The 24,990-nt window shown below is 33.4% G+C and overlaps 1 protein-coding gene and 1 long non-coding RNA gene across 3 annotated transcripts; both read left to right on the top strand.

Annotated features, from left to right (window-relative positions):
• Window positions 1–13,878: 13,878 nt before the first annotated feature.
• Window positions 13,879–14,731, top strand: LOC148203341 (uncharacterized). Its single transcript, XR_015784077.1, has 2 exons — window positions 13,879–14,106; window positions 14,344–14,731. It is a non-coding gene; the product is annotated as an uncharacterized LOC148203341 (long non-coding RNA).
• Window positions 14,732–16,944: 2,213 nt separating this feature from the next.
• Window positions 16,945–24,464, top strand: LOC124828495 (RAF-like serine/threonine-protein kinase 20). 2 transcript variants are annotated; one of them, XM_047301802.2, is made up of 10 exons: window positions 16,945–17,351; window positions 17,431–20,711; window positions 20,812–20,990; window positions 21,540–21,608; window positions 21,700–21,852; window positions 21,952–22,115; window positions 22,711–22,858; window positions 23,492–23,614; window positions 23,719–23,806; window positions 23,898–24,464. In XM_047301802.2, exons 2-10 carry the CDS (start codon window positions 17,549–17,551, stop codon window positions 24,113–24,115), a joined length of 4,305 nt encoding a protein of 1,434 aa, XP_047157758.2. In that variant the 5' UTR covers window positions 16,945–17,351; window positions 17,431–17,548; the 3' UTR covers window positions 24,116–24,464. The 2 variants fall into 2 exon arrangements, with proteins under 2 accessions (XP_047157758.2, XP_047157757.2); XM_047301801.2 differs by having other exon boundaries at window positions 16,945–17,233.
• The last annotated feature ends 526 nt before the right edge of the window (window positions 24,465–24,990 follow it).

A 24,990-nucleotide genomic window follows, 5' to 3' on the forward strand; every position in this document is an offset into this window, starting at 1 on the left:
AAGTTCTTCCCACAATATCTTTAAATCTGTGAAAAATTGACTCACCCCCCTATCACCTTGTCGAATAGAATGTATTTCTTGCAATAGGTCAGAGATTTTGAAGTAATCTCCCTTAGAGAACCTTTCTTTGAGTTCATCCCATAGCTCTTTAGCCTCCTCAATGTAAATCACACTCTCGGCAATGTGGGGGGACAAAGTTTTAGTTATCCAGGAAAAAATCATAACATTGCATCTTTCCCAGGCGTCATAGGCAGGATCACTTTCTTGGGGTCTTTTTATGGAACCATCAACAAACTTCAGTTTATTCTTTGACAGTAAGGCTCTCCTTAAGCTCTTGCTCCAGGATGAGTAATTATTTTCGTTTAGCACTTGAGTGATCAGAGTGAGCCCAGGATTTTCTCCTGGGTGCAAATAGTAGGGACTGGCAGGATTGGTTGCTGGTTCAAATTGTTCCATGGTGGAATAAAGAAACCACCAAGAGGGCCCAAGAAAAAAAACAAGAACGATCAGAGTGATGAACGGAAGCAGAGCAGGCACTTAGACCTGCTCTGATACCATATTAGAACAGGCCCAGCACTGTGCACTTGCAACGTTGGTGGCCCAATTCCTTTCCTGGCCCATATGGCATGTTAATCTGAAAGTGGGTTGCGTGCGTGGCATAACGCAGAAAAGAAATATCGAGAGAGAGAAAGATGAGACGGAGAGCGAGAGGCGATGAAGGTGGAAGGGAACGGCGACTCCCTCAACGGCGGCCTGAAGCGGTGGTGGCCGGAGCACCAGAAGAAGAAAATGTAGATCGGAAAACGGTAAGTAATGCAAACTGAATATTTCTTTATTCTGTTAAAAGTAATAAAGTCTGAATACATTGACGTTAAGGGAAAAAGGGGGAAGGAACCCTATATATATAGGATTCCATGAAAGGGGGGAAAAACCGAACAGACACACAAAATAAGTTAACTGTTGAAAAACAGTTAAGAGAATCAACAGTGATTCTCAATAATTCATACCAATAACTTAATTTCCTTCTAAGCCAAACAACGATTGACACAATAAATTATCCATGTAAGACTAATGATTGTTGAAATGAAATATGTTTGATACATGTCTCATTTAAGTGATATAGAGACTCATCTACTCGAGTCATTCCCTAAAGTTATTTGAATGAGAAACACTTACTCAATCAAGTTATTACTTCAATTAATAAAGAGTTGTGTGATATGATTTGAGCTACACAGATATCTTTAAAGAACTATAAATATCTAAATAGCAATTCACTGATTGATTTCACTAATGTTTTCTATGCAATTCACTCAAATTCTTGTGGGGTAAGTTCTACTACTCAATTAATTGAACTTTCATTTGGTTTAATTTAATCATGAGGTCGAGAAATTCTAAATTAGTTAAGGAAGATCCAAGGATGACATTTGTCAAGCAAGACTTAAAACTTACATAATAGGTTTTACTCCAAATTTTAAAGTGTATCGTGTTTTCATTAGATCCTAAATAAAAAAAAAGATTTTCTGACCTCAAGTTAAATTATAAAATTAAGTTTCTAATTGATTATTAAAAAAAAATATTAATCATAAAGTAAAATAAAACTAAATTAAATTATACGTGAAATTATTTTTTAAAATAGTTTATATATATAATGTTAAAAATAGACATGACCATACTATGTTTCCTATAAATTTAATTTTTTTTTATTTACAGAACGTATTTGAGATTATTTATAACTTAAATGTTAGCTAATGTAAAATTTTTGTAACTTTTATTTATATGAATTATTATAAAATTATATTTTTTTCACTTTAAATTATTATATATTTTACATTTTATTACACTGTTCATCTTTGATTATATTTCAAAATGTTTTCAATCAAATTTAATAAAATAAATTATCATAAATTTAACCTTTTAATCCTTAAAATCTGCGTAAAAACTGAAATAATTTTTTTTTTACCATACGGACCGGACGGTCCAAAGAGCGGCACCGATATCGACCCAACCGCTGGCGTTTCTTCAATCTTTTTTACTCTTCTGATAGCATTGCCGAAAAGCTTGCATAAACACTCAATGCGCGCTATTCTTCTCGACCATTCATCCTTCCACTTGGGTGATTAACAACTATGTACCGTACGGACCGGTCGTTCTAGAGAGTAGCGCCGACACCCACCTAACCCATAGGTGAACTGGGTCATTAAGACTAGAAATAAGGTAAGGGTGTTGCTCCCTCCACCACCACAAGTGCTTCTGTACCTCCCCACTATTTTCTTTTATTCCAAAAATATTCTACACCTCCCCACTATTTTCTTTTATTCCAAAAATACCCTACACTTCCTCACTATCCTCAACAATCTTTCTCTTTTTCTCTCTGCATTAATGGAGCATTCATATGACTTAGATTTAAATTTGGTATGAGAAATGAGAAAAACTTTTTACTGGTACAGAGAAAAAATTGACACGAACTACATATTTTATTTTTTTATTTTATCTTTATATTCTTGTTATAATAATAAAAGGCTCATAACATTTTTTTTTCTTGTTTTTCCTTTATTTCCACTAGTGTTACCTTCAACATCTCATTCTTCACTTTCAAAAGTTCACTTTTAATTAAAATAAATATTTATTAAATTTTAAATATAAACAAAACTGTTTGTATATTTTATTTTTATATCTGATTAATAAGCTTTTTAAAATTTTTGTTCATAATTCCTTGATATCCTCATTTCATTCACAGAATCTTTCAGTGACAACTGCTGAACTTTAAATCAAGCGTAAAATCATTAAGAAAATTTAATATCGCATCCGAATGCTAAGTCCATGCCGAAAATTAAGCCGACATAAAAGAGTAAAAATATTAATTCAAACGACTGTAGACGTTTTCTTGTTCTTTTTAATGTTTAACTGGATTTTAATGGACTTTTCTCTTTCAATAATTTTTTATATTCACAAAATAATTTTTTATAAATTCTCAAAATTAGATTTATTTTCAAAATATACATGTCCTAGGAAGAATGATATATTGATAATTAGTGTTTCTTTTGTATAAGAAAAAAAAAATCGATATAGTTGGCACAAAAAACTGGGTTAAAAATATAGTATTGAAAAACAAAAAAGACTAAGATTTTTCTCTCTCGTTTAATACGATAAAAAAATAGAAGGCTTAGAAAATGTCCAAAGTATCTTACATTTTTAATTTGGTGTGAAAAATGAGAAGAACTTTTCACTCGTTCACTTTCAAGATGCTTTGGTGGTGAAATGGTAGACACACGAGACTCAAAATCTCGTGCTAAAGAGCGTGGAGGTTCGAGTCCTCTTCAAGACATAATATTGAGATCTCTTATTGAATTGGAATAAGTTCGACAGCGAATCACGAAATCTTGGTGATCTTCTCTATTTAATGAATGAGTAATCGGTTTTGAAATCGTCCGCCCTGCACCCTACCCTCCCCGAGGAGTATATGCTTCAACAAGAATCACACAGGGGTAGATTGATACAATAAAAATCTCTGGTAAAATACCCGCGGGCGGATAAAGTACATTGTATTTTATTTTTTTATTTTATCTTTATATTCTTGTTATAATAATAAAAGGGTCATAACATTTTTTTTTCTTGTTTCTCCTTTTTTTCTTCACGAGTATTTCATTCTACACCTCCAACATCTCATCCTCCACTTTCAAAAATTCTACTTTTAATTAAAATAAATATTTACTAAATTTTAAATATAAACAAAACTGTTAGTATATTTTATTTTTATATCTGATTAATAAGCTTTTCAAAATTTTTGTTTTTATTTAAAATTTAATAATTGTTTAATTTATTTTAATATTTGTAATATAATTTAATATATTTGAATATATTAAATTAAATTTTATATTTTTTATTTTTATTATTATTTATTTTAATTTTTTAATATAAATCATATTTTAATAATTATTAAAATAGAAAATTATATTAAATAATATTTAAATTTTAAATTAAATTAAATTATTATTAAGGTGGTTGAGAACCTTTAATAAGAAAGAGAAAAACAAAAAGATATTTATAAAAGTGTTTTTAATAAAAAAGACAAGGAAAAGAAAAAAAAATATTAAAATTAAAAATGAAATTTTTAAACAAGTTAAAGACGTAAGAGGTGTTAAAATGTTAAAATTGAAGGTGTAAGACGAAACACCTTTGTTCCAGTGGCTTGGTCTCTTTTCGGGTCCAACCTACATTTGCAAATGTTTTTTTTTCCGACAAACACCCCATAATGTGAGGGTCATATTTTTGTGGTATTTTTGAGTAGTTGAATCTGCAGAAGACTCGCGAGATTCCGTTTAATGGAATTTAAAATAAACAAATTTTGGTGAAAGTGAAAGGAAAGAAAAAAAAGAAGTGCAAATACTGAAGTTTCTCCACTTTATTTTCTTGTTATAATTTTAATTAAACCAGTTTGCTAACGTTGGGCCCAATATACTGCACAAGAAGATAAACACGATCCAACAACTCAAAGTCTTAATGATGAAGCTTTATAGTGTGCCAATGTAATGCAAACAATAGTGATAAGAATAGGAATGAGAAGGAAGAATATAATCCATGGATAAGAATGGAGTGTTTGTTGGTTCGACTATCTTATCTTTATCGTCCAAATAAAACTTCATTCTTAAATTTATAATCACTCATTCATTATTCAAAATATTAATTAAATATTTTTTTACAAATATAACTTTATAATAGAAAACATGATATTACGATGTATTTAATGTATATTAAAAAATTATAATTATATAAATATAAAATAAAAATACTAAATAATAATTGGATAAATATTAAATAATTATAACAAAATAAAAATAATTAAAAGATCAAAGAAAAGTTAATATAAATTTGTAAATTAAAGACGTTTTAATAATTTAAAATGAGAATAATTACATGGACTTTGATAAAACGAAAAGTAAATTTAATGGTTTTGTTCAATCTTGCATAGAAACATGTCAAAATGGTTGTTAAACATTCAACATGGTAGATTGACAATGATAAGAATAAATGTGGATTGGTGCGGTTGTAGATGGTTGAGAATTCTTTCTCATTTGTATTGGCCATTAAAGGCTGTATATAGTAAGTTGTTTTATTTTCGGTGAAACTTGGAGTACCAAGTGAGCTAAGTTCACACAATGAATTTTACAAATGTTGTTAATAATTTAGTTATACTCATGACTGAATTGAAGGATAATTTAAGATGACATAGGATAGAAGACGGTATGTTAACATTAAAGCTACATATTAACTTTTTCTTTTTTTTTTATTCATATAGCAAGTTCGTATCTTATATGTATGGAGTAAATTTTTCCTCCATCAACGTCTTTTCTTCTATGGCTTATATTTCCCAACAAGTTGCTTGCAAACAACAACCTTAATAGGAGAGGAGAAAGACGGCTTAAGTATGAAGATATAATGATTGTGTTAAATTTGATGGGTTTATTTATCGTCTAACAAATAACATGTTTTCTTTAGTACATAGCACAATATGTATTTGTTTTTACCAGATGTTTTTACAATGTTTGATGTTTGTATTTTTCTTATGCATCTTCAAATATTGTCGCTTCAACTAGAATTTTGTGTGTCTTTTATACTCTAGTATGGTAAGAGTTGTGTTTGTTAATAAGATCTTTTATTAAAGAAATACATCCACTAATTTTTTTAATTGACTAGTCTTGATGTAATTGTTTAATGTTTCATGTATGTCTGTCACTTTTTTCACGACTTATTTCATTCCCAAGCTCATGGCGAAAATTATAAATACAGATCAGAGGTAAGTGGTAGATAGGTTACATTTACTGCACATTTATTACTATTCCATTGAATGGTCAAATTGTGGAGCTTGGAGCGAGACCGAACAACAAAAAGACAAATTATGGAGAAGTTTGGTGACTCAGTCCCAATAACCAAATTTGTAATAACCTATAAATTAATAAATCATTCTTGGTTAGACGGGTTTATCAAGTGTCTTATCTTATCTCATCTTTCTACTGTTATTTATGCTGAAAATATGACATTTTTGTACTAATGTTGTTGTGGTGGAAAGTGTAATACCGCGTATGATGATGCCCGTATTCCCCACCTTAATAAACTCTAATAAACTAGGTACACTTTTTCACCAACTTCGATTTTAGCTTTAATTAATGTCTCAGTCAAGGTGGATAAATGGAAAATCAGTCATCATTTCTTACTCTATTGTCTATAGTTTCAAGTAAGGAGGACACACAACATTGGATGTCTATTGTCTTCTCCTTTTCTTCACTTCACACACATGCAATAGTAATTTTTGTTCTTTTTAGAGAACCACAAAAATATCCCACTTTCTTCTTTTTGACCGACACTTAGGGATTCTAATATCTTAGTATCGAATTTTAAAGGTCCTTATCCCACATATGCTAACAACCATATCCAAAGAAAGATAACGAATAACTAACCCTACAAGACCCTTAGATTCTCAACTGCCGACTTCGTTGATTTGTATTGTACGTGTCAAGTTTGGGATTCAACCATTTTCTCCGACATATATGAAAGAATTAATGAAAAAGAAGTTTGATAAGAAAATATCATGCATAAAGTATTAAATTCTAGCTTGATTATCGAGATTAAAAATTGTTAAAAATCGATGATAAATAATTCGCATTTTATTTAGAAAGTATGCAGTAAATAAACTTTAATTTATATAAATAAGACAGTAATTCATTTTGGATTAGTGAAATTTTTTTGTATACGTATATATACATTATATATGTGAAAGAAATTTTTATTTAACTGTGAATTTTGAAAAAATATTATTCAATTAAAAGATATTGAATGGTGACATATTTTACAAGTTAAATCAGTGTTATTTGATATTTTTCTTATATATGGAACAAATAATGCAATAATGTGTGGATGTACTCTATGTATATTAACCACATCAATAAATAAAGTTTAAGATGGAAGAATCTTGTATTGTTTAGTATACTATCGAATTATATAGGGAATTTTGTTATTTATAAAAGAGATATATTTAGAATGACTTTAATACAAGCGACATAAAATGATATCAGAAGATCAATTAGTGGTTTATTGAAAAATAAGAATATAATGATTGAAACATAAATAATAAGAGATAATATGAGGGCATTCAGTTAATATATAAATTTCTTATAAACATACTAAAAATTATACAAGATAAGTATATTGAATGTTTTAGTCAAAGTTCTAACCAAAATATTTTATTATTCACTTAGGTGTAAAAAGTATATTATGATCTTTGTCAATCAATATCATGTTAGCAAAGTTACAACATTATACATGTATTTTGTTTCATAAATATTATTAAGAAAATTATTTATGTCTCATAACAATTATTCTACCATCACACCCATTAGGTAAATTCTCAACCTTACAATAATTATCATTGAGTTTATTAAGATGTATTTTAAAAAATTAAGCGCAATAATGCACATACATCAACATTATTATTGTTATAATGTCTAATAAACCTCACAATAGGAATAAGAAAATATTTATTCAAATTAGTTTATGTGCTTTAGTTAAGAACTAGTTCGTTATTACTTATTGAATTTATTCTAACGAATCACCATTGATGTGGAGATGAGTGTGCATTATTGTAACTAATTTATAATTTATAGTCCTCGCTATTAAAAGAATACATTTTACATAAGTTATTTATCAGTATTTGCATCAATTTTTAAGACGAAGCATATGTAATTGATGTATTTACATTGATTATAACCAAAACTAGTGTAATATATGCCTTTGCAAACTCATCTCACATAAACTTTTTTAGTTCTTGTATTTCATAGATGTTGGTGGTCTTTGGCTCCCAGGCACATTATCTAACAACTTTAGGGTGCTATGATCTTTGGAGAAAATTTGCCCTAAAACTTTTTACTCGTTTAGAAGAACTTACATTCTTCCAAGCATCTTGCCTATGGTCTCACCATCCTTCATGGTGAAAGACTTGTAATGGCACGTAAGGATGATAAATTTTCTTAGTTGAACATCTTCATTCCCTTCGTAGTTGATCCTTAAGAACTCTCAAATCTCTTTGGCAGTTCTTAACTAGCAAAGTTTTCTATACTTATTTTTTGACAAAGCACAAATTAAAGTGTACCTTGATTTGATATTAGGTTACATCTAACCAAACTCGTTTTGCTTTGAATCCTCTTTTGGACTTTTGAATACAATGTCTCCTTTGTTTCTTATAAACAATAATTGATGGTGCATGGACTTAATGCACATCTTTATCCTAAATGATGGTAGTCTTCCACTCAAAAACGTCGATGGACTTGTGATGGATGTTCCCTCAGCGATCAAGTTTCTTTCTATGACAAGTATGTGAATATTCCATTTAACATAAGACACTCGACACTTTAGAGGTAGAACTCTAATACCAAATGTGAAAGATATACAAAATACATAAAAAAAGAGAGGGTCCAATTGTGTATTAAAAATGTTCAAAATATTTTCTAAGAACTTTATTTGATAAATACAAATAGATAAAGTTTAAAACTATTTATAGAGATGCATTTTATAAAGCTTGTCAAACACAATTTTAATAGGATAGATTCACTTTAAAAAATTGTGTTAAAATAATTTTTGCAAAACTCTCATTCTTTTATTAAATGCATATAAACCACATGTAATGTAAAAAGATATGAATATTTGGATAATTTTGTTTATATTGATTAGTCTAACAAACTCAAACTATGACCAATTTTTTATCAATCTTATTGAGTTTCCATTAACACATACGTACTAACAGCTGCAAAGAATATTTTGATCTAATAACTTTTGGTTAAATTACAAGTATTTTCGACACAAACAATTTTTGGCTAAATTACAATTGTTGTTTGGACACAAACATTTTTAGCTAAACATTGACCAAATAACTATTGACTCAGTACAATTATTTTTTAGGTCTATCAATTTTGGTTAAAACACTTTTATGGGTATCATTAATGTTCAAAACTTATGAATTGTCAAACAAAATATATTTATTGTCTATTCAAACAAAAACTTAATTATTAGACTAACTATAACTATTTGCATTTGTTTAAACAAAAGTTTGCAACAAAACCATTAGCAAAACGTTTACATATGTTCAACTAATCTAATTGTATCTATTAGACTATATATAGTGGCATATGACAAAATTTAATGCTTATAAAAATTATGTTTTACAATTTATTCTTTAAAATATAAAATCAAAATCAAATAAAACCCCTATTAAATTCTTATTTAATAATGATTTTTATATTTTTATTATGAAATGAAGGTTAATTATTAACGTTTCCTTTCATATTTCTATTTTTCAATCGCTAATTATTAATATTTATTATTGTTTAAAAAATTTCATGTCACTAGCATTTTAAATTTATTTAATATATTTTTACAAAAGACCTTAATTTTGGAGAATCGTTTTAATCTTCTTTTCGTTTATATATTAATATTCAATAGCTCTCAAATATTAATTATACTTGTAATGATTTGATAAAAAATAATGTTGAAATTGATAAGAAATCGGTGTTTCTGATTGTAATTATTTAAGAGAAACCTTAATATGAAAGGTTTTTTCCCCCTAAATTATTATAATATTATGAAAACATTTTAATATGAAATAATAATCATTAAAAAAATCTCGAATGACTATTAATCACATGCCAGAATATAAATTTTTTAATATAAATATTTTTTTTTTCAAAATTAAAAAACATATAAACACTTTTCAATCGCCTAGTATACTATTCAAACTATTATATTTCTTTTAATGGAATATTTCCTCATAAATTAATAAATTATTTCTTATTAATAATATATTTTTTGTATAATATAAGTATTCAAAAATTTACAAACCATAACTAAAAAATTATGTTACAATTATATTAAATACTGTAAAAGTAGTTGATCAAGTATTATAGATAACATATTATACAAAAATGAGCTATAAAAGAACAATAAATATAAATAAATAATGTTAGAAAGAATAAATTAGAAACAAAAAAATTAATTTTTCTTTAATCAAATTTCAAATATAATGATGTTGATAATAAAAATTAGTATTAATATAGACATACATAAGATCTTTACATTTATTCCACTATATAAAAGATTTTTCCCTTTTTATACATACATTTTCTTTTCTATTTAACGCTTTAAATAATATTTTTTCAAAATTAAAATAATTACATTATCAATTTTATTCTTTTTTCCAATTATTTTATTTTTTTAATTTAATTTTTTTTACCTCTAACTATCTTTAAACTAAAATAATTATTTATAATAAAAAATAAATAAAAATTACTTACGACAAAATTATAAAATCATTTAATTTTACTGTTATGAATATAATAACTATTTTTTTATTGAAGTGAACACATACATATGCGTTTCTATTAATAAATAATTATATATTCATGTGTTATTCTTTGTCTTTTATATAATAGAATAAGTCATTTACTTTTTTATGATATGAACATTTGGCTTTTTATTATCAATTATGAATTTAAATTTTTACCGATTATTTTAATTAAATTCTCACTTGTGAGCAAATAATTTAAGACCTTAATTTATAAGAATAAGAATAAAGGTTACATGTAGTGTCTCGTGTAGTACTTTTGTTTTCAGCTTTCTAACATTATCCCACCGAAAGCTCATCTATGTTTCCGTTATAGTACAAAACAACAATTATCTAAATTAATCTTTGGCTTAATACCTCTCTCTTGGTGAGAGGTTGGGGATGTTCAAGTTTAAACGTGGTCCCAATTTGTGAAAAAAATATGTAATTAAATTTTTTTTTGTCACGGCGTTAATTTTTTAACGGTCCAACTGACAGTTTGAACTGAACTTTGCAACGTGTCAGATAACGTGGCAGTGGTTAAAAAATCTAAGGGGTTACGGTTTCGGTTTCTGCCACTTGGTCTCTAAGGTGAGGGAAGTGTTTAGGGCGGATAGGAATGGCTTCTTCCCAGGGGTGTTCTTTTAATTTTGAAGACCCTTTGAAAGTAGAGGCAGCAAAGTAAGCATGGTTAAGCTCTTCCTCCTCCGATTTGGGAACTGACCAAAAAGATCAATTTCTAGGGGTTTAAGCTTCCTTCTCCTCCTCCTTCTCTTGTTTTCGTTTGAGTTTAGGGGTTTCCTATTTTTTTCGCACGCAGGTCTGGGTGCGAACGGTGATGACAGGTGAAGATGGTGGTGACGCGTGCTGAGGAAGACCGATGCGGCAGTAGAGTTAATATTCCGATTTGGCATATTTGGGTTTTGAAATTGGAAATTTTGGGGATTCTGATTCTTGTGTTTTAGGGTGAGAAATTAAGATTCTCTGATGTAATTGAAATTTCAAAATAATTAAAATTGGGGTTTCTAATCTTGTTCTGTTTTTGAGTTTAGCGATGATGGAGTTTTCATTTTTGATTTGGGGTGGTTCTGTTTTCACGTTTTGAGTTTTCTGGGTTTCACGTTGGAGGGTGTTTTTGTTTCGTTTAGGGTTGTGGTGGCTGTTGGTGGTTGCGCGGTGGAGCCGCCAGGGTTGCGGTGATTGATAGTGGAGTCAGACAACCACGTTATCTGTATCTTTACCCTCAGACAAGCCACGTATTCACTCTTAGCATTGCACAGTTCAGTTCACGCTGGCAGTTGGACTGTTAAAAAATTAACGCCGTGACAAAAAAAGATTTAATTGAACACTTTTTTCATAAGTTAAGACCACATTTAACTTTTTAAAAAAAGTAGGACACACTTGAACATTTCTCCCTTTTCGAAAGACCAAAAGAGATATTAAGCCTTAATTTTTCAATCCTACACTAAAATAAGCTTAAACCCTTGCTTCCTTCCAAGATAGGATTTATGCTTAGTATTCGGTTTTTAAAATTAATGATACTGGGTTCTCAAAATTGTAAGACTTGATTCCTATTCCTTCCTATTCCTTTAACTGCTTTAAAATTAAAAACGTTAAATCGACTGGAGGTGTGAAAAAAATGTAGACGTGTCATTTAGTTACCTAGAATCATCTAACCGTGGCAGCCAAGGAAGGTCGTAAATCACCCACATGTGTCTTGTCCTTCCACTCTTCGGCGGCGTTCCCTCTCTCCGTGGAGAGACCTGACGAAGACGTGATAGTTTCGTCGCCGAAGGGGACGTTCACGACGGGGTTCAAGAGCGTGTACTGCTTCGGCGTGTGGTTCTCGCAGGCGGAGAAGCACAATGGTGTGGATGGCCAACCGCGACGTTCCGGTGAACGGGAAACGCTCCTCGCTTTCCCTCCTCAAGAACGACAACCTCGTGTTGTCTGACGCCGGACAGAGCAGTGCTAAGCCACCACCATATCAATCTCTCGGAAACCGAAAAGGAAAACAAAAAAGAAAAAGAAAAAAGGGAACCCAATGTGGGAGTGAAGGCCATGGGGAGACAGGGGAAGAAATGAAAAAGGGTTTCCCCATTTAAAAACCCTAATGATTTTATTTCCAGCACCCCAACGCCACGCGCTTCTCCGACTTGGGCCGCAACCCAATCGTCCAGAACACCGGCAGCTGCGGCGCGGGGCGGGCGATCACCGAAGACGGCGACTTGAGCCGAATAGAGCGGAGCGGCAGCGGGAACGCGAGGTTGAGAGAGAACACAAGCGCGGCGGAGAAGGCGATCGCGAAAAGGAGGTCGAGGAGGAAGGACCGCGAGACGAGGAAGTAGAGGTAGAGGAGCGGCACGACGAGTAGGAGCAACGCGCGCTGCTGCCTCACACGACGCAGAGCGCGGAAGGCGGCGCTTTTGGCGGCGCTTTTGGCGGCGACCGTTACGGAAAAGAAGGCGGCGTTGTGTGACTTGAAGAGAGGCGGTTGGGCGTGCGGATGGAGATGCTTCTGCTTTGATAGCGAGGGCAGAGGGGTACCCTACGGCGAATGGAGATGTCGATTTTGATTTGCGGATATAATTGGTGACGGTGGTGAGGGTGTTTATGGTATTGCAGGGGCGGCGAAGGATTGAAATCGGAAGCGCGTGCCCCAGCTGTAGCAAGATGAGAGGGCCATGCTTGTGAGAGATGGCTTGCAAGGAACTGTGCGGCAACCGGCCAAGCTGATGAAGATCTCCGATGAAGGGTATTTAATTTCCCCAATTTAAAAACAGCGTAATGTATTCGTTTTGGTTGTTGCATCAACTAACCTAGTGCAACTCATTCCAACGATCACATTTCTTCCACACCTCACAAAACAGTTCAAAGTTTTCGATTTTAACGTCGTTAATGAGATAAGATTGAAGTCATACAATCTTCATAATATGAGTTGAATGTCTTCATTTTTAAAACAAATAAATAAGGATTTAATTTGTTAAAATATTTTAAAATACCAATATTTTTTTAATCAATGTAGAAAAACTACGTTAATATTAATATGATTTAATTTAAATTTACTTTTAATTAAGTTTTAGGCACATTCAATATGATAATTTAGATTTGTTATGATTTAATTTAAATTTACTTTTAATTAAGTTTTTGGCACATTCAATATGATAATTTAGATTTGTTGGTCAAATTAATGAAATTTAATTTTTAAATATGGATTCTTAATTTTTTAATTGTTAATTATTAATGATTTAATTTTTATATTTATTTAATATATATTTAAAAACAATTTCAATTTAAAACAATATTAATTTTTAGGTTTAAACTCTTCGTTCGTCTTTAAATTTATTAGAAAGTCTCAATTGGATTTTTTTATTTTAAACTGTCTCAATTATATTATATTATTATTAAAATTGAACCAATTTTATCATGTTCATTGAACTGTGACAGGAGTTAACTTGAGTGGTGGTATTGATGTAAAATTGATATATTACGTGAAATTTTTTAGTTTACGTAGCACACGAGAAAAGACGAACGTAGAAGCTAACCTAACCATCAAAACTTTGGTAGCCACCCCGTAGCACCTCCACCGAAACCTGCAAAACACACAAATCAAATCAGCCCCAATAATCCATTTCACACTGCAACACCCAACACCAAAAAGCTAAACGATGTCGTTTATGCGCGAAGATTTGCTTTGTCGAACGGAGAAGGTGGTGAAGGGTCTAGCGAAGACAGAACCCGTATGGCGGAAAGCGATGGAGCAATTAGTCTCTTAATTCAGATTCATGCTTTCCCTTTTCCATTTCAGAATCCCTCTTTCCATTTCCTAATTTCCACGTCTTATCAATCTCTTTCTTTTTTTTCTTCAATTTTCCGATTCCATTCTTCATTTTTCCGATTCAATTCATTTTTCTCTTTTTATTTTTCTCAAAGCTTTCAAATTTTTCTAATGTTTTATTTTTCCATTGTGTTACTAGGGCGCCACCTGCAACCCCACCGCCCCGTTCATTTACGCCTTGGAGTTTTTGGTGCTACCAATGACCACAGAATATGCTCTGGCGTAGTTTCCTTCAACCGCAAAGGGTTTCAATTTTGGGGATCTTCCCTTCGACCACTACAACTTCCACTGTAGGCGCATACAAAAAGCCAAAACTGCTTGTTGGTGTAGATTTGATGGATTGGACGCCCTATAACAAGTAACGGATACTGGGTCTTTGGAGGAGATCATTCTTCTGTTCAAAACAAACTTCTTCATCAAAATTCAATATAAGTTACACCACTTATAGTCACTTTCTAAGGGATTTATTTTTATAGAATATTAGGGGAATATTTTGAATATAATGTCCAATTTACTTTTCGCTGTTATCTGTTTAGTCTATACTTATGAATTTCTTGGTTAAAATTTAATGACAGTGTCCATAGTTTAGAAATTATTAAGCCATTTCATTCCACCCTACTGGGAACAAGCAAACAAATGAGAAGTTTGTTTCACATGCTCAAGACAACAAAAAATCTTGTTTCTGTGTTGCTGTTTCAGATACATGATTCATGTTTGGACAGGTAACCATCATTCATGAACCGATCATCGCTCACCACCGTCAACAACCCACCGGCGTCGTTGGCTGAGGAGTTCTTTCCGGCTATGACGCGTCATAGCTTCCGGCCTTGAGCTTTCGTCTTCTCTAAAATTACAATTCCTCTTCTCACACAAACCAAAATGAAATCCTTAATTCACAAATGAAATCCCTACTTTCCTTAAGTAAAAATTTGGATTACTATCACGTAAACACTCTTTATTTAAATAACAAAGTACACGTAATCAAACAATATACATTAACATATTATCTGTGCACCATGTCAGTTCAAGTTAACTCCGTCAGTCACAACTTAACGAATATGATAAAATTGGCTCAATTTTACAAATAATATGACTCAATTGAGACCGTTTAAAATACGAGGATCCACTCGAGATTTCTCAATAAACTTGAGGACCAACCGAGAGTTTAAACCAAATATTTCTACGTAAAAGTAGCAAAATGAGTCATAATTTGTAGTTCTGCTAACCTGCCAAAATTTAGTGGAATAGTTTGAAAAATGTAAGCTATAAACCTGTTTTAACTAATTTGTCGTGAACCAACTATAGATAAGAACGAAGTAACCTATACATCCATTTTTCCTAAATTAAAAATTAATATAAAATCTCTTTAAGATATCAAAAATTTTATATTATATTATTTTGATATATAAATATATAATAATGTTATATTTTAAATAATAATTATTTCGGATGTAAGGTTAATGTCAACTATTCAGGATTGTATTGTTTAAAGTCAAAATGTTGTCCAGTAATCTGTCTTCCTCTGCATCTAAATTAGTTTGATATTATATGTAGAAGGTACTCCAATATCAATGTGAGTTTAACATTTGACACATAGTCATTAATGTACGTAACATGTTTTTTTACCTCAAACTTTTTACTTATAAGTTTTGGTGATGAGTTTTTCATTACCGTTGATCTAATTAGGGTTCAATTATGAGTAACTACACTTTAATCTTAAGTTCATAAATTTTAAAGTTAATTTGTTTTAGTACTATTCATCGTAATCAGTCCAATTCAAGACGAAAGGGTCTACTTGATAGTCATCAAGACTCAATGACTTGTTATCCGAGCTAATCTTGACTTTGAATTGATACATGATCGGTCAACATATTCTAATAAATGAGTTAATAATTAACTATTCAAACTAATATATGATCGACTGATATGTTTAGCGACTAACCGAGTTTAGTAGCTTTTATCTAAACTGTGTGAGGGTCATACGAATACAAAAATTAATATTTATAATTAAATTTTAATAAGATAATTTAATATATAAATATAAATTATTTTATTAAAGATATTAATTAATTCAAATTCAATATATATATATATTTGCATAGTGAATATTTTTGGTGAATCTTTAATTGTGAAAATTTCTATATGCCGAATTAATAATTTTTTAATTGTGATTTTTTTTTCTTATATAGAAATCTTTAATCTTTATGATTGTCATAAATATATATCAATATTTGACTTAAATAGTTTACAGTTTTTAATACATAGTTTACTTTTATCTTAAGTACCTAACTGTTTTCTTTTTCAGAATTAAATATTTTTTATGTTAATTAAATTAAATCAAAATATGTATGATATAATTTAAAATAATCAATAATGATAATATATGTATTGATAATACATGTTGTCATATAATAACGAAAAACATATAATATAATGTCAGTAAAAAAAATGTAAGTAATATTTTTGTCAAAACTGAAACTAATATTTTATAATTTATTAGATATTTAATTTAAAATAAATGATCAAATACTAAAAAGAAAAACAAGAGAACTAAAAATGATTTAATCCGTAATACTAGGCTAAAAATGAGTTAACAGAAAGAAATGAAATGAAAATAAAAATAAATAAAGAGAGAGAATAGTTAGTATGGTGAGATTTGGTGGGGGAGAGACACGAGGCCCCATCAAGGCTCTTGGGTAGATGCAAACATGTCACCATAAATCATTTTCTTCTCCCCAAATTCATTAGACTCTGCATGAAGCGGTCCACTCCACGTGCCCCCACTCTCTCTCCCTCTCTCTCTCTGTCTCCATTCTTCTTTCCTTCTTTGCTTCTCTTCTCCACCGCCGTTTCCCACTTTCCCGGCAAAAATCTAACTGCCCTCCTTCTGCATGCCACCGTGCTTGTTAGTTTCTAACGGAATGCTTTTTGTCTTCTCATTTAAATAATAACAAAAAAAGCAACACGGAGTGACAGAGTGAAGACTACGATTACAGTGAAAAGTCCTTCAAAACCCCTCAATTTGTTCGGTAAGACGCGATTTGTTTTGTCCTCTTGCAAATTCGAAACTACACCGACTTCCGCGTTCTTTTTGTTTATCTCTATTATTCTCTCTTCTTACTCTCAGACTGCACCGCTTAAAATTTGGTATTCTCTCTTTCTCTCAGTTTAATGTTTTTGTGTGTCTATTTGACTAGGGTTTTAAACTGCTTGTTTTTGGTTTCAGGATTTGACATCCAGCTCTAAGCGCGAATTCATTGCCTCTCTAATTCACAGGTTTTGTCTTCGATTTGCGTGTTTTATTGATTGGCGGTTTTCTTTGTGATTTCGAGTTTTCGGTAGTTATGGCGTTTGAGCAAACCTCTGTTCCTGGCGGCGATGTTGTGCGGCCACTGAATTCAGTAGCGCGGAGTGTAGCGGAAGAGCCTCTCGTTTTGCCGGTGTCTACGGCGGTTCCTGGCGCGGTGCCGATTTTCTATCCTGCGTCTGTCTCTGATGCTGGCTTGGTTGGAATGGGGTATGGGAATGTGACTTCGGGAGGTGGCGGTGGTGCTGCCACATGGTGTGTTCGCCCCGCTGTGCCAGTTCATAATCACAATCCCTCTGTGAATCCTGCTGTTGGGTTTGTTCATGCTCCTAGTTTTCCCAATAGGGTTGGTGCTGTTGGTGGCAATGCTGTTGATGTTTCGAGTAGTTTTGCGGCTGCTACTCATGGGTTTCCTATGAATTTGGGGGGTAACTGGGTTGCATCGGGTAATGGCCTGGATAGTATTAATAGTAGTGATGTTAATAATAATAATAATAATAATAATAATAATAACAGCAACAACAGTGCTGTTCCAGGGAACAGCAGAGTCATTAGCAATTATGGTGATAATGTGTGTAATAATGGGGTTGGTTCCATTTCCAATACACCTTCAAGCCAGCGGACTGATCAGGCGAATGAGGAGGGTGGGGATGATTCGATTTCAGGGCGGAAAATGAAGTTGATGTGCAGTTATGGTGGGAAGATTTTGCCTAGGCCTAGTGATGGGATGTTGAGATATGTTGGAGGGCAGACAAGGATCATAAGTGTTAAGAGAGATGTGAGTTTTAATGATTTGGTGCAGAAGATGGTTAGTACATTTGGGCAGCATGTGGTTATCAAATATCAGCTTCCTGATGAGGATCTGGATGCATTGGTTTCGGTTTCCTGCCCTGATGATCTGGAGAATATGATGGAGGAGTATGAGAGGTTGATTGAGAGGTCTCCTGACGGTTCTCCCAAGTTAAGGGTCTTTCTTCTTTCTTCTTCAGAACTTGATCCTTCTGGTGTAGCACAGTTTGTAAATTTGCATGATGGTGGACTGAAATATGTTGAAGCTGTGAATGGAATTGCTGATGGGATTGGTGGCAAACTAACAAGGAAAGCGAGTTATACAAGCGCAGTATCTACCCAGAATTCTGATTTTAGCGGGATAGATGCTCTTGATAGCTTGAATGCTGCTCAAGGGGATGTAAGTGGGGTACCTGTACCTATGCCCAGTTCTTTATCACCTGTGGGGAACGTGGCTGCTTCTCATGATGGTTCCTCAAATTCTGTGGTTCCTGAGCCTGGTACATCTTACACAGAGGCCTCTGCAGTTCCACTGGGCATTCCTGTAAGTAATTCTGGCCCAACTCACATTCCACCTCTCCAGAATGAGGTTGAGTTAGAAAAGTCTGTACCTGTTACTTTTTCTCAGACTCAATTTGGGTTACAACAATCTGGTTTGGAAATTCCACCATCTGCACCTTTGCAAACTTCTTTTGATCATCGCCAGGAGGTTATGAACCATGCAGATTATGTCCAGCTGCCTCCCCATATGGGATTCCTGAATCCTCAATTTCTAGGTAAGCCTGGCTCCATCTACACCCAACATCAATTTCATGATCATACTTCTCGTTTTGGGTCCCATCAGGTAATCCCTGCAATGCAAATGGCCATGACTCAGCCATTTTCTCATGCTGCTTTAAGACCTAGTGTTATTCAACCACAACCATTCATGCAACCTCAGCAAAACCTTTTGGACCAATATAATGATGAAAATGCTTCAGGGCTAAGGATTCACCAGGTTCCTGCTGAGCAAAGTTACAAAACATTTCAGGTTCAAGTCCCTTTTGGAGGTAATTATGGCTGGGTCCAGGTTCCTTCTGCAGAGCATGTGATCTTTTCTGATGCATTTGTACCTCAACAACCAATGATGATCCCTGAGAAACTCCAACGAGTGGAGGACTGTTATATGTGTCAGAAAAAGCTGCCTCATGCACATTCAGATCCTGTGGTTCAGGATCAGCGAAATAGCTGTGCTGGTCCAATTTCTGATTCAATCCCAAGTTTCTATAGTCTCCCTACGGAGGACAATTCTAGGGCTCAAGCAACAAATATGATTTTGGTGTCTGCACCAATGAAGGATGACAATGTTGAACAAGCAGTTGTGACAAGACCCAAGGTCCATAGCAAATTGGATACTCCAGCTGGAGCAGCTTGTACAGACACAACTGGTCTTTCTCTGGAGCTTGAAAGTGAGACGGCTTTTATACAAAGGCTGGACAGGTCTGATCATCCCAGGAATGCAGTTATCCCGGAAGCAGTTGTAAGAACAGGAGAAAAACCGTTGCCAAGTGATGGGCTGATGGGAACAGCACCGCATTCTTATCGAGATGATATCACCCGCCAGCATATGGTGCCACTTCAAAGCAGGTCTAAAGAGGATGCTCTTGTGAATAAACCTGTTGCTAATGATATACCTTTAGTTGGTGGCACATCTGTTGAAAATTCTGACTGTGTGGTTCAAGAATGTCCAACAGAATATACAAATGAACTTCCTAGCACTACTTCAAAAGCAGATGCCATGGAGAATTGGATAGCACAAGATCTTCTCAAACCTATTGATGGAAGAATAGACAACCTGAAAATAGGTAATCCTGAAAATTTTCTAAATAATGATAAATTTGATTACAGCACTCAACATGTTGCAGAGAAGAAAGGGGTCCCTCTAGATAACAAAATTGGGAAGTCAAAGTTGATCACTGATGCTGATCAAATTAATATGATAGATATTCTTCCTAGTTCTACTGTGGAAATTTCATATGGGAATAATTCCAGGCCAGTGGAATATAATGAGGTTATACAAACCCCTGTTTGGGGCATACCTGGATCAAATCCTCAGCCAAAGAGTGGAAACCATCACAGGGAGGATGCAGTTTTATCTTCAGTTCCTCCATCTGCTAGATTTGGAGAGGTGAAGGATTCTTCAAACTCACTTTTTAGCAATCAAGATCTATGGAATATACACAGTTCATACTTTCCACCTCCGAGACCTAACAAAGTTGCATTGAAGAAAGAAACCTATTCAAATATGGATCAACTTGGTGAGAATCTTGGCATCAATGGGGAACAAAATTTAGAAGCTCAATTAGACAATGGCCTCTATCAAACACTCAAACAGAATTTAACTTTGGAAGAAGCTCGATCTGCCGCCAAGGGTATGTAAATTTGTTCACACCTTAAATGAGTTATATATTTATAGTATCTAATTTTAAGCTTTTGACACATAGTCGTTGTGTTTTGGTTTCTTGATTGAAGTCTCATCAGAAGACCGACAACTTCAAGCCGTTGCTGAAGGTTTAGCTGCTTCCGTTCTGCACTCAAGCACTTCTTCAAATCTTGATTTGAATGCCAAAGATGTGCCCCATCATGAGGACATTGGCGATGGAGATGTTCAAAATAATCTAATAGATATACAGCATAAAGATAAAATTCAGGTGACATTGCTTGCGCACTCCTTGGTATTGTAGGAATAGTTTCTATAATAATATATTTTGTTTACCCCCTCCATCCTACTTTCCAATGGGTGCAGACATGGCAAAAAAAGTGTACTGCCTGTACATGTCCCATCATGATATTGATTGTGATCAGATGCCTGCATGGACCCAATTCCACTTTGATAATAAAACAATAGTATTAGTTAAATTGTAAAGTTAAGCTTACATCTTTCTTTGTAGTAACAATATGTTCTGGAATTTCTTGTTAAGTTTTTTACTTTAGTTTTATGGGGATACACAATACGCGACAAGATTCGGTATCAATGTTTTCATGTCTGACTGTCAGGGAAGGATGTGGATTCATGGGTGGGTTTGGGAAGGTGGATCGTGAGGAGGGAAAAATCCACCCTATTCCATTGCTGCCCTTATTTGGATGTGCTTTTACTCACTTTTCTTATTATTGGTGTTGATAGTTTTTGTTATCATTATCATCATCATTATAATAATGATAATGATAATAATAAATTTAAATATTTATTTTCCTCTCAGGATCTCAAAAGCAAGCTCCCAGAGAAATTAAATTTTGGCTTTCCAGCATCAGATGTTGGAGCTTTGCAGGTTGAATGTCTTCTTTTGCCTGTGTTCTCTCTTCTATGATTTTATTTTTCCAACTAAGCAGAGCTAAAACCTTAACTTGCGATTTGACTAGATTATAAAAAATTGTGACCTTGAAGAGCTGATAGAGTTGGGTTCTGGGACCTTTGGTACTGTATATCATGGAAAATGGAGGGGCACTGATGTGGCAATAAAGCGGATTAATGATAGGTGTTTTGCAGGAAAGCATTCGGAGCAAGAGCGCCTGGTCTGTTTCTCACCATTAATTGTTCTGATTTCTATTTCCCACCTTGTTTTTGCCATCCAACGAACTGACTGACATTGTTCATGATTTATACATCTACAGAGAGCAGACTTTTGGAATGAGGCAATCAAGCTTGCTGACTTGCATCATCCAAATGTGGTAGCATTCTATGGTGTTGTGCTTGATGGCCCCGGAGGTTCTGTGGCAACAGTGACGGAGTATATGGTTAATGGTTCTCTAAGAAATGCATTGCAGAAGAATGGGAGGTACTTGTAATGTATTTGTATATGTGCATGTCCCAAGGTGCATGCTCACAAAACCATCTGTTGACTGATTTGCATTACTCTGGTTTAATGCATAACTGTGTTCTTAACAGTAAATTGATAGGCCATAGTAAATGTTTATTGAAGGAGAGGTAAAGAGATGGACTGGGGAATGGGCCACGGAGACAGGCCCAAATCAGGTTAAGCGTGTTTAGTAACAGAACTTCCTGGTTTTGCGTGACAAGGAGAGAGTGATGGATTGAAGTCTGGGAATCATGAGTATTTGGAAAAGGTTAAACAAATGAAAGGGGATGGGGGTGGGGGTGGGGGGTTTGTGTCTTGGTATTGGGAGGTTTGGGTTTGAGCAGAGGACGTACTCAGTTGGAGTATCAATGTCTTTTCCTTTACTTTCGTATCCATCTTGTATGGAGTACTGCTCCTGTTCGTCTTTATTTTTCAGTATTTCTTACTGTTTTCATTGGTGATCGGTGTTCTGTGAGGTTGTAGTGAGCTATCTTAAAACAACGTTCAGTTTTTTTCTACTTTGTCCCTCTGGTTGCTATAATAATCAATTGTTTGATTTATGTGATAATATCAGGAATCTTGACAAGCGCAAGCGGCTGTTGATTGCGATGGATGTGGCCTTTGGCATGGAGTACTTGCATGGAAAAAATATAGTACACTTTGACTTGAAAAGTGACAACTTGCTCGTGAATCTCCGAGATCCACATCGTCCAATATGCAAGGTTGAAATATTTTATTCTTATGTGGTCATATTTGAAATCTTGTTCTGTATTTATTCAAACTAGAGATGCATTACACTAAACTGTAAATAAGGAAGTGAATAATTTGCGGATCAATTTCCTTGGATTCAGGTTTGTTAATGATTTATAATTAGCTCCACAACTGCAACGTTTTTTTCTATCAGAATTTTTCTTACCGGAGTAATGTTGTGTGCTTCTTGGTGCACGCTGCACTACGCAGCATAGAGCACTTGAATACATGGCCCTGTTTGTTAAGATTGCATAAAATAGTGATTTATTTTTTAGAGATTTATGTGAGGGAAAAATAGTGTTTTTTTTACGAAGAGTTTAATGGTATGCAATGAGGGTGTAAGTATATTTTACATTATTAGTGTATTTTTTTTTCTCTTATAGAAGACACTTTATTTTGAAAGGTGGTTATAATTTGAAAAATCTATTCAAAGTAATTACTCAAAATAAAGACAAATTTGTTTCCTATAGATTATTTTTTCTTCTTTGAAAGCTTAAACAAACCCATAAAAATTATTGAAGTGATTGTTTAGAAGTAAAATGTCGATGCAAATGGGCTCATACATTTTGTATCCCAGTTATCGACCCTTGTGACTTTCATTTCAGGTTGGTGACTTGGGTCTGTCCAAAGTAAAATGCCAGACTTTAATATCCGGCGGAGTTAGAGGAACTCTACCTTGGATGGCCCCAGAACTGCTGAATGGGAGCAGTAGTCTTGTATCGGAGAAGGTTTATTTTGTGCTTTAACTTGTTAGAAACATTGATTTATTTTTATGCTTCCTTCGTATTTGTCATGCTATAAACAGTTTTGCTTCTCATATTTATCGTTCTAGGTTGATGTGTTTTCGTTTGGTATTGTTATGTGGGAACTGCTCACGGGAGAAGAGCCGTATGCTGATTTGCACTATGGGGCCATTATAGGTAGTTTAGTCCAAATGTTGAATCCATACGTAGCCTTTTATTCACTAGATTTTGGTTATATTGAGATTTTGGTTTTCCAAACATAATTCAGGTGGTATAGTAAACAACACTTTAAGACCTCCAGTTCCAGAATCTTGCGATCCTGAATGGAGACTGCTAATGGAGATGTGCTGGTCATCAGAACCATCAGAAAGACCTTCCTTCACTGAGATTGCCAATGGATTACGTTCCATGGCAACCAAGATTTCTCCTAAAGGACAAAATCAACAGCAGCAACCTGCCTCATCGCTGAGTCAAGCGCAGAAATAATATCCAACAACTGCAGTGTGCTTAATTCCTGTTTTGGATCTGATTTGTGTTTTTCGTCGATTCCGTGGATCAATCCTTTGTTGAATATATACAATAGAAACAGTTTGCAATTGTCAGACGGTAAGGTAAGGTTAATAGTTGTCGGTCCTTTTAGCACTGCTACATATTCTTGTATTACACCCAAAACAAAGTGAATATCATGGGTCGTACTGGTTAAAACAGAAAAAGAAAGAAGGATATTGATATTTTTTTTTATAATTTTTTTATAGTGGTTGTAAAGATGGACATTGTAAAGAATAAAAAAGCACTTAACAGTAATGTTGTTACGGTTACTGTTTTGAAGTGATTATTTTGATTTTGATAGAAAGGAAGAATTTTAAGTGATTACTGATCCTTAATAGTGGTTTGTTATTGTATATGTTGACCTAGGACCTTTTCTTTTCTTCAACTATTTGTGAAGTGGATGCCTCGACAACAAAGTTTCTTTGCTACCACTACTCTATGAATAGACGTGGGAGCCACCAACAGCTGGGCATGACACAGCATGTACCGTTGGGTTGGCTATATCCTTTCCGTTAGGTGTGGTGTTGTGGGGCACATGAAATTGAAGTCATATATTATAATATCATTTTCACTCTTCATTTGCTTTTCCTTTTCTAGTATTTAATTCTATTATTGTGTCTTGGGTGACGGACATGCCAATTGCCAAGCATAGGCCGAAACCGTCCCTGGTGATTCCAAACTTCATAATGGTTTCCGGTTCACACAATTGTGTTTCCTTTTTTTATTAATATTTTTTAGTTGGAGATGTTCAAAACAGCTGTACTGTATCTTCAATTTTCTTTGCCATATCCTCCTTTGCACCTCTCTCTTTC

Source organism: Vigna umbellata, chromosome 2 (genome assembly GCF_029865625.1).
Source record: "Vigna umbellata cultivar VRB3 chromosome 2, Vumbellata_1.0, whole genome shotgun sequence".
Lineage (NCBI taxonomy): Eukaryota > Viridiplantae > Streptophyta > Magnoliopsida > Fabales > Fabaceae > Vigna > Vigna umbellata.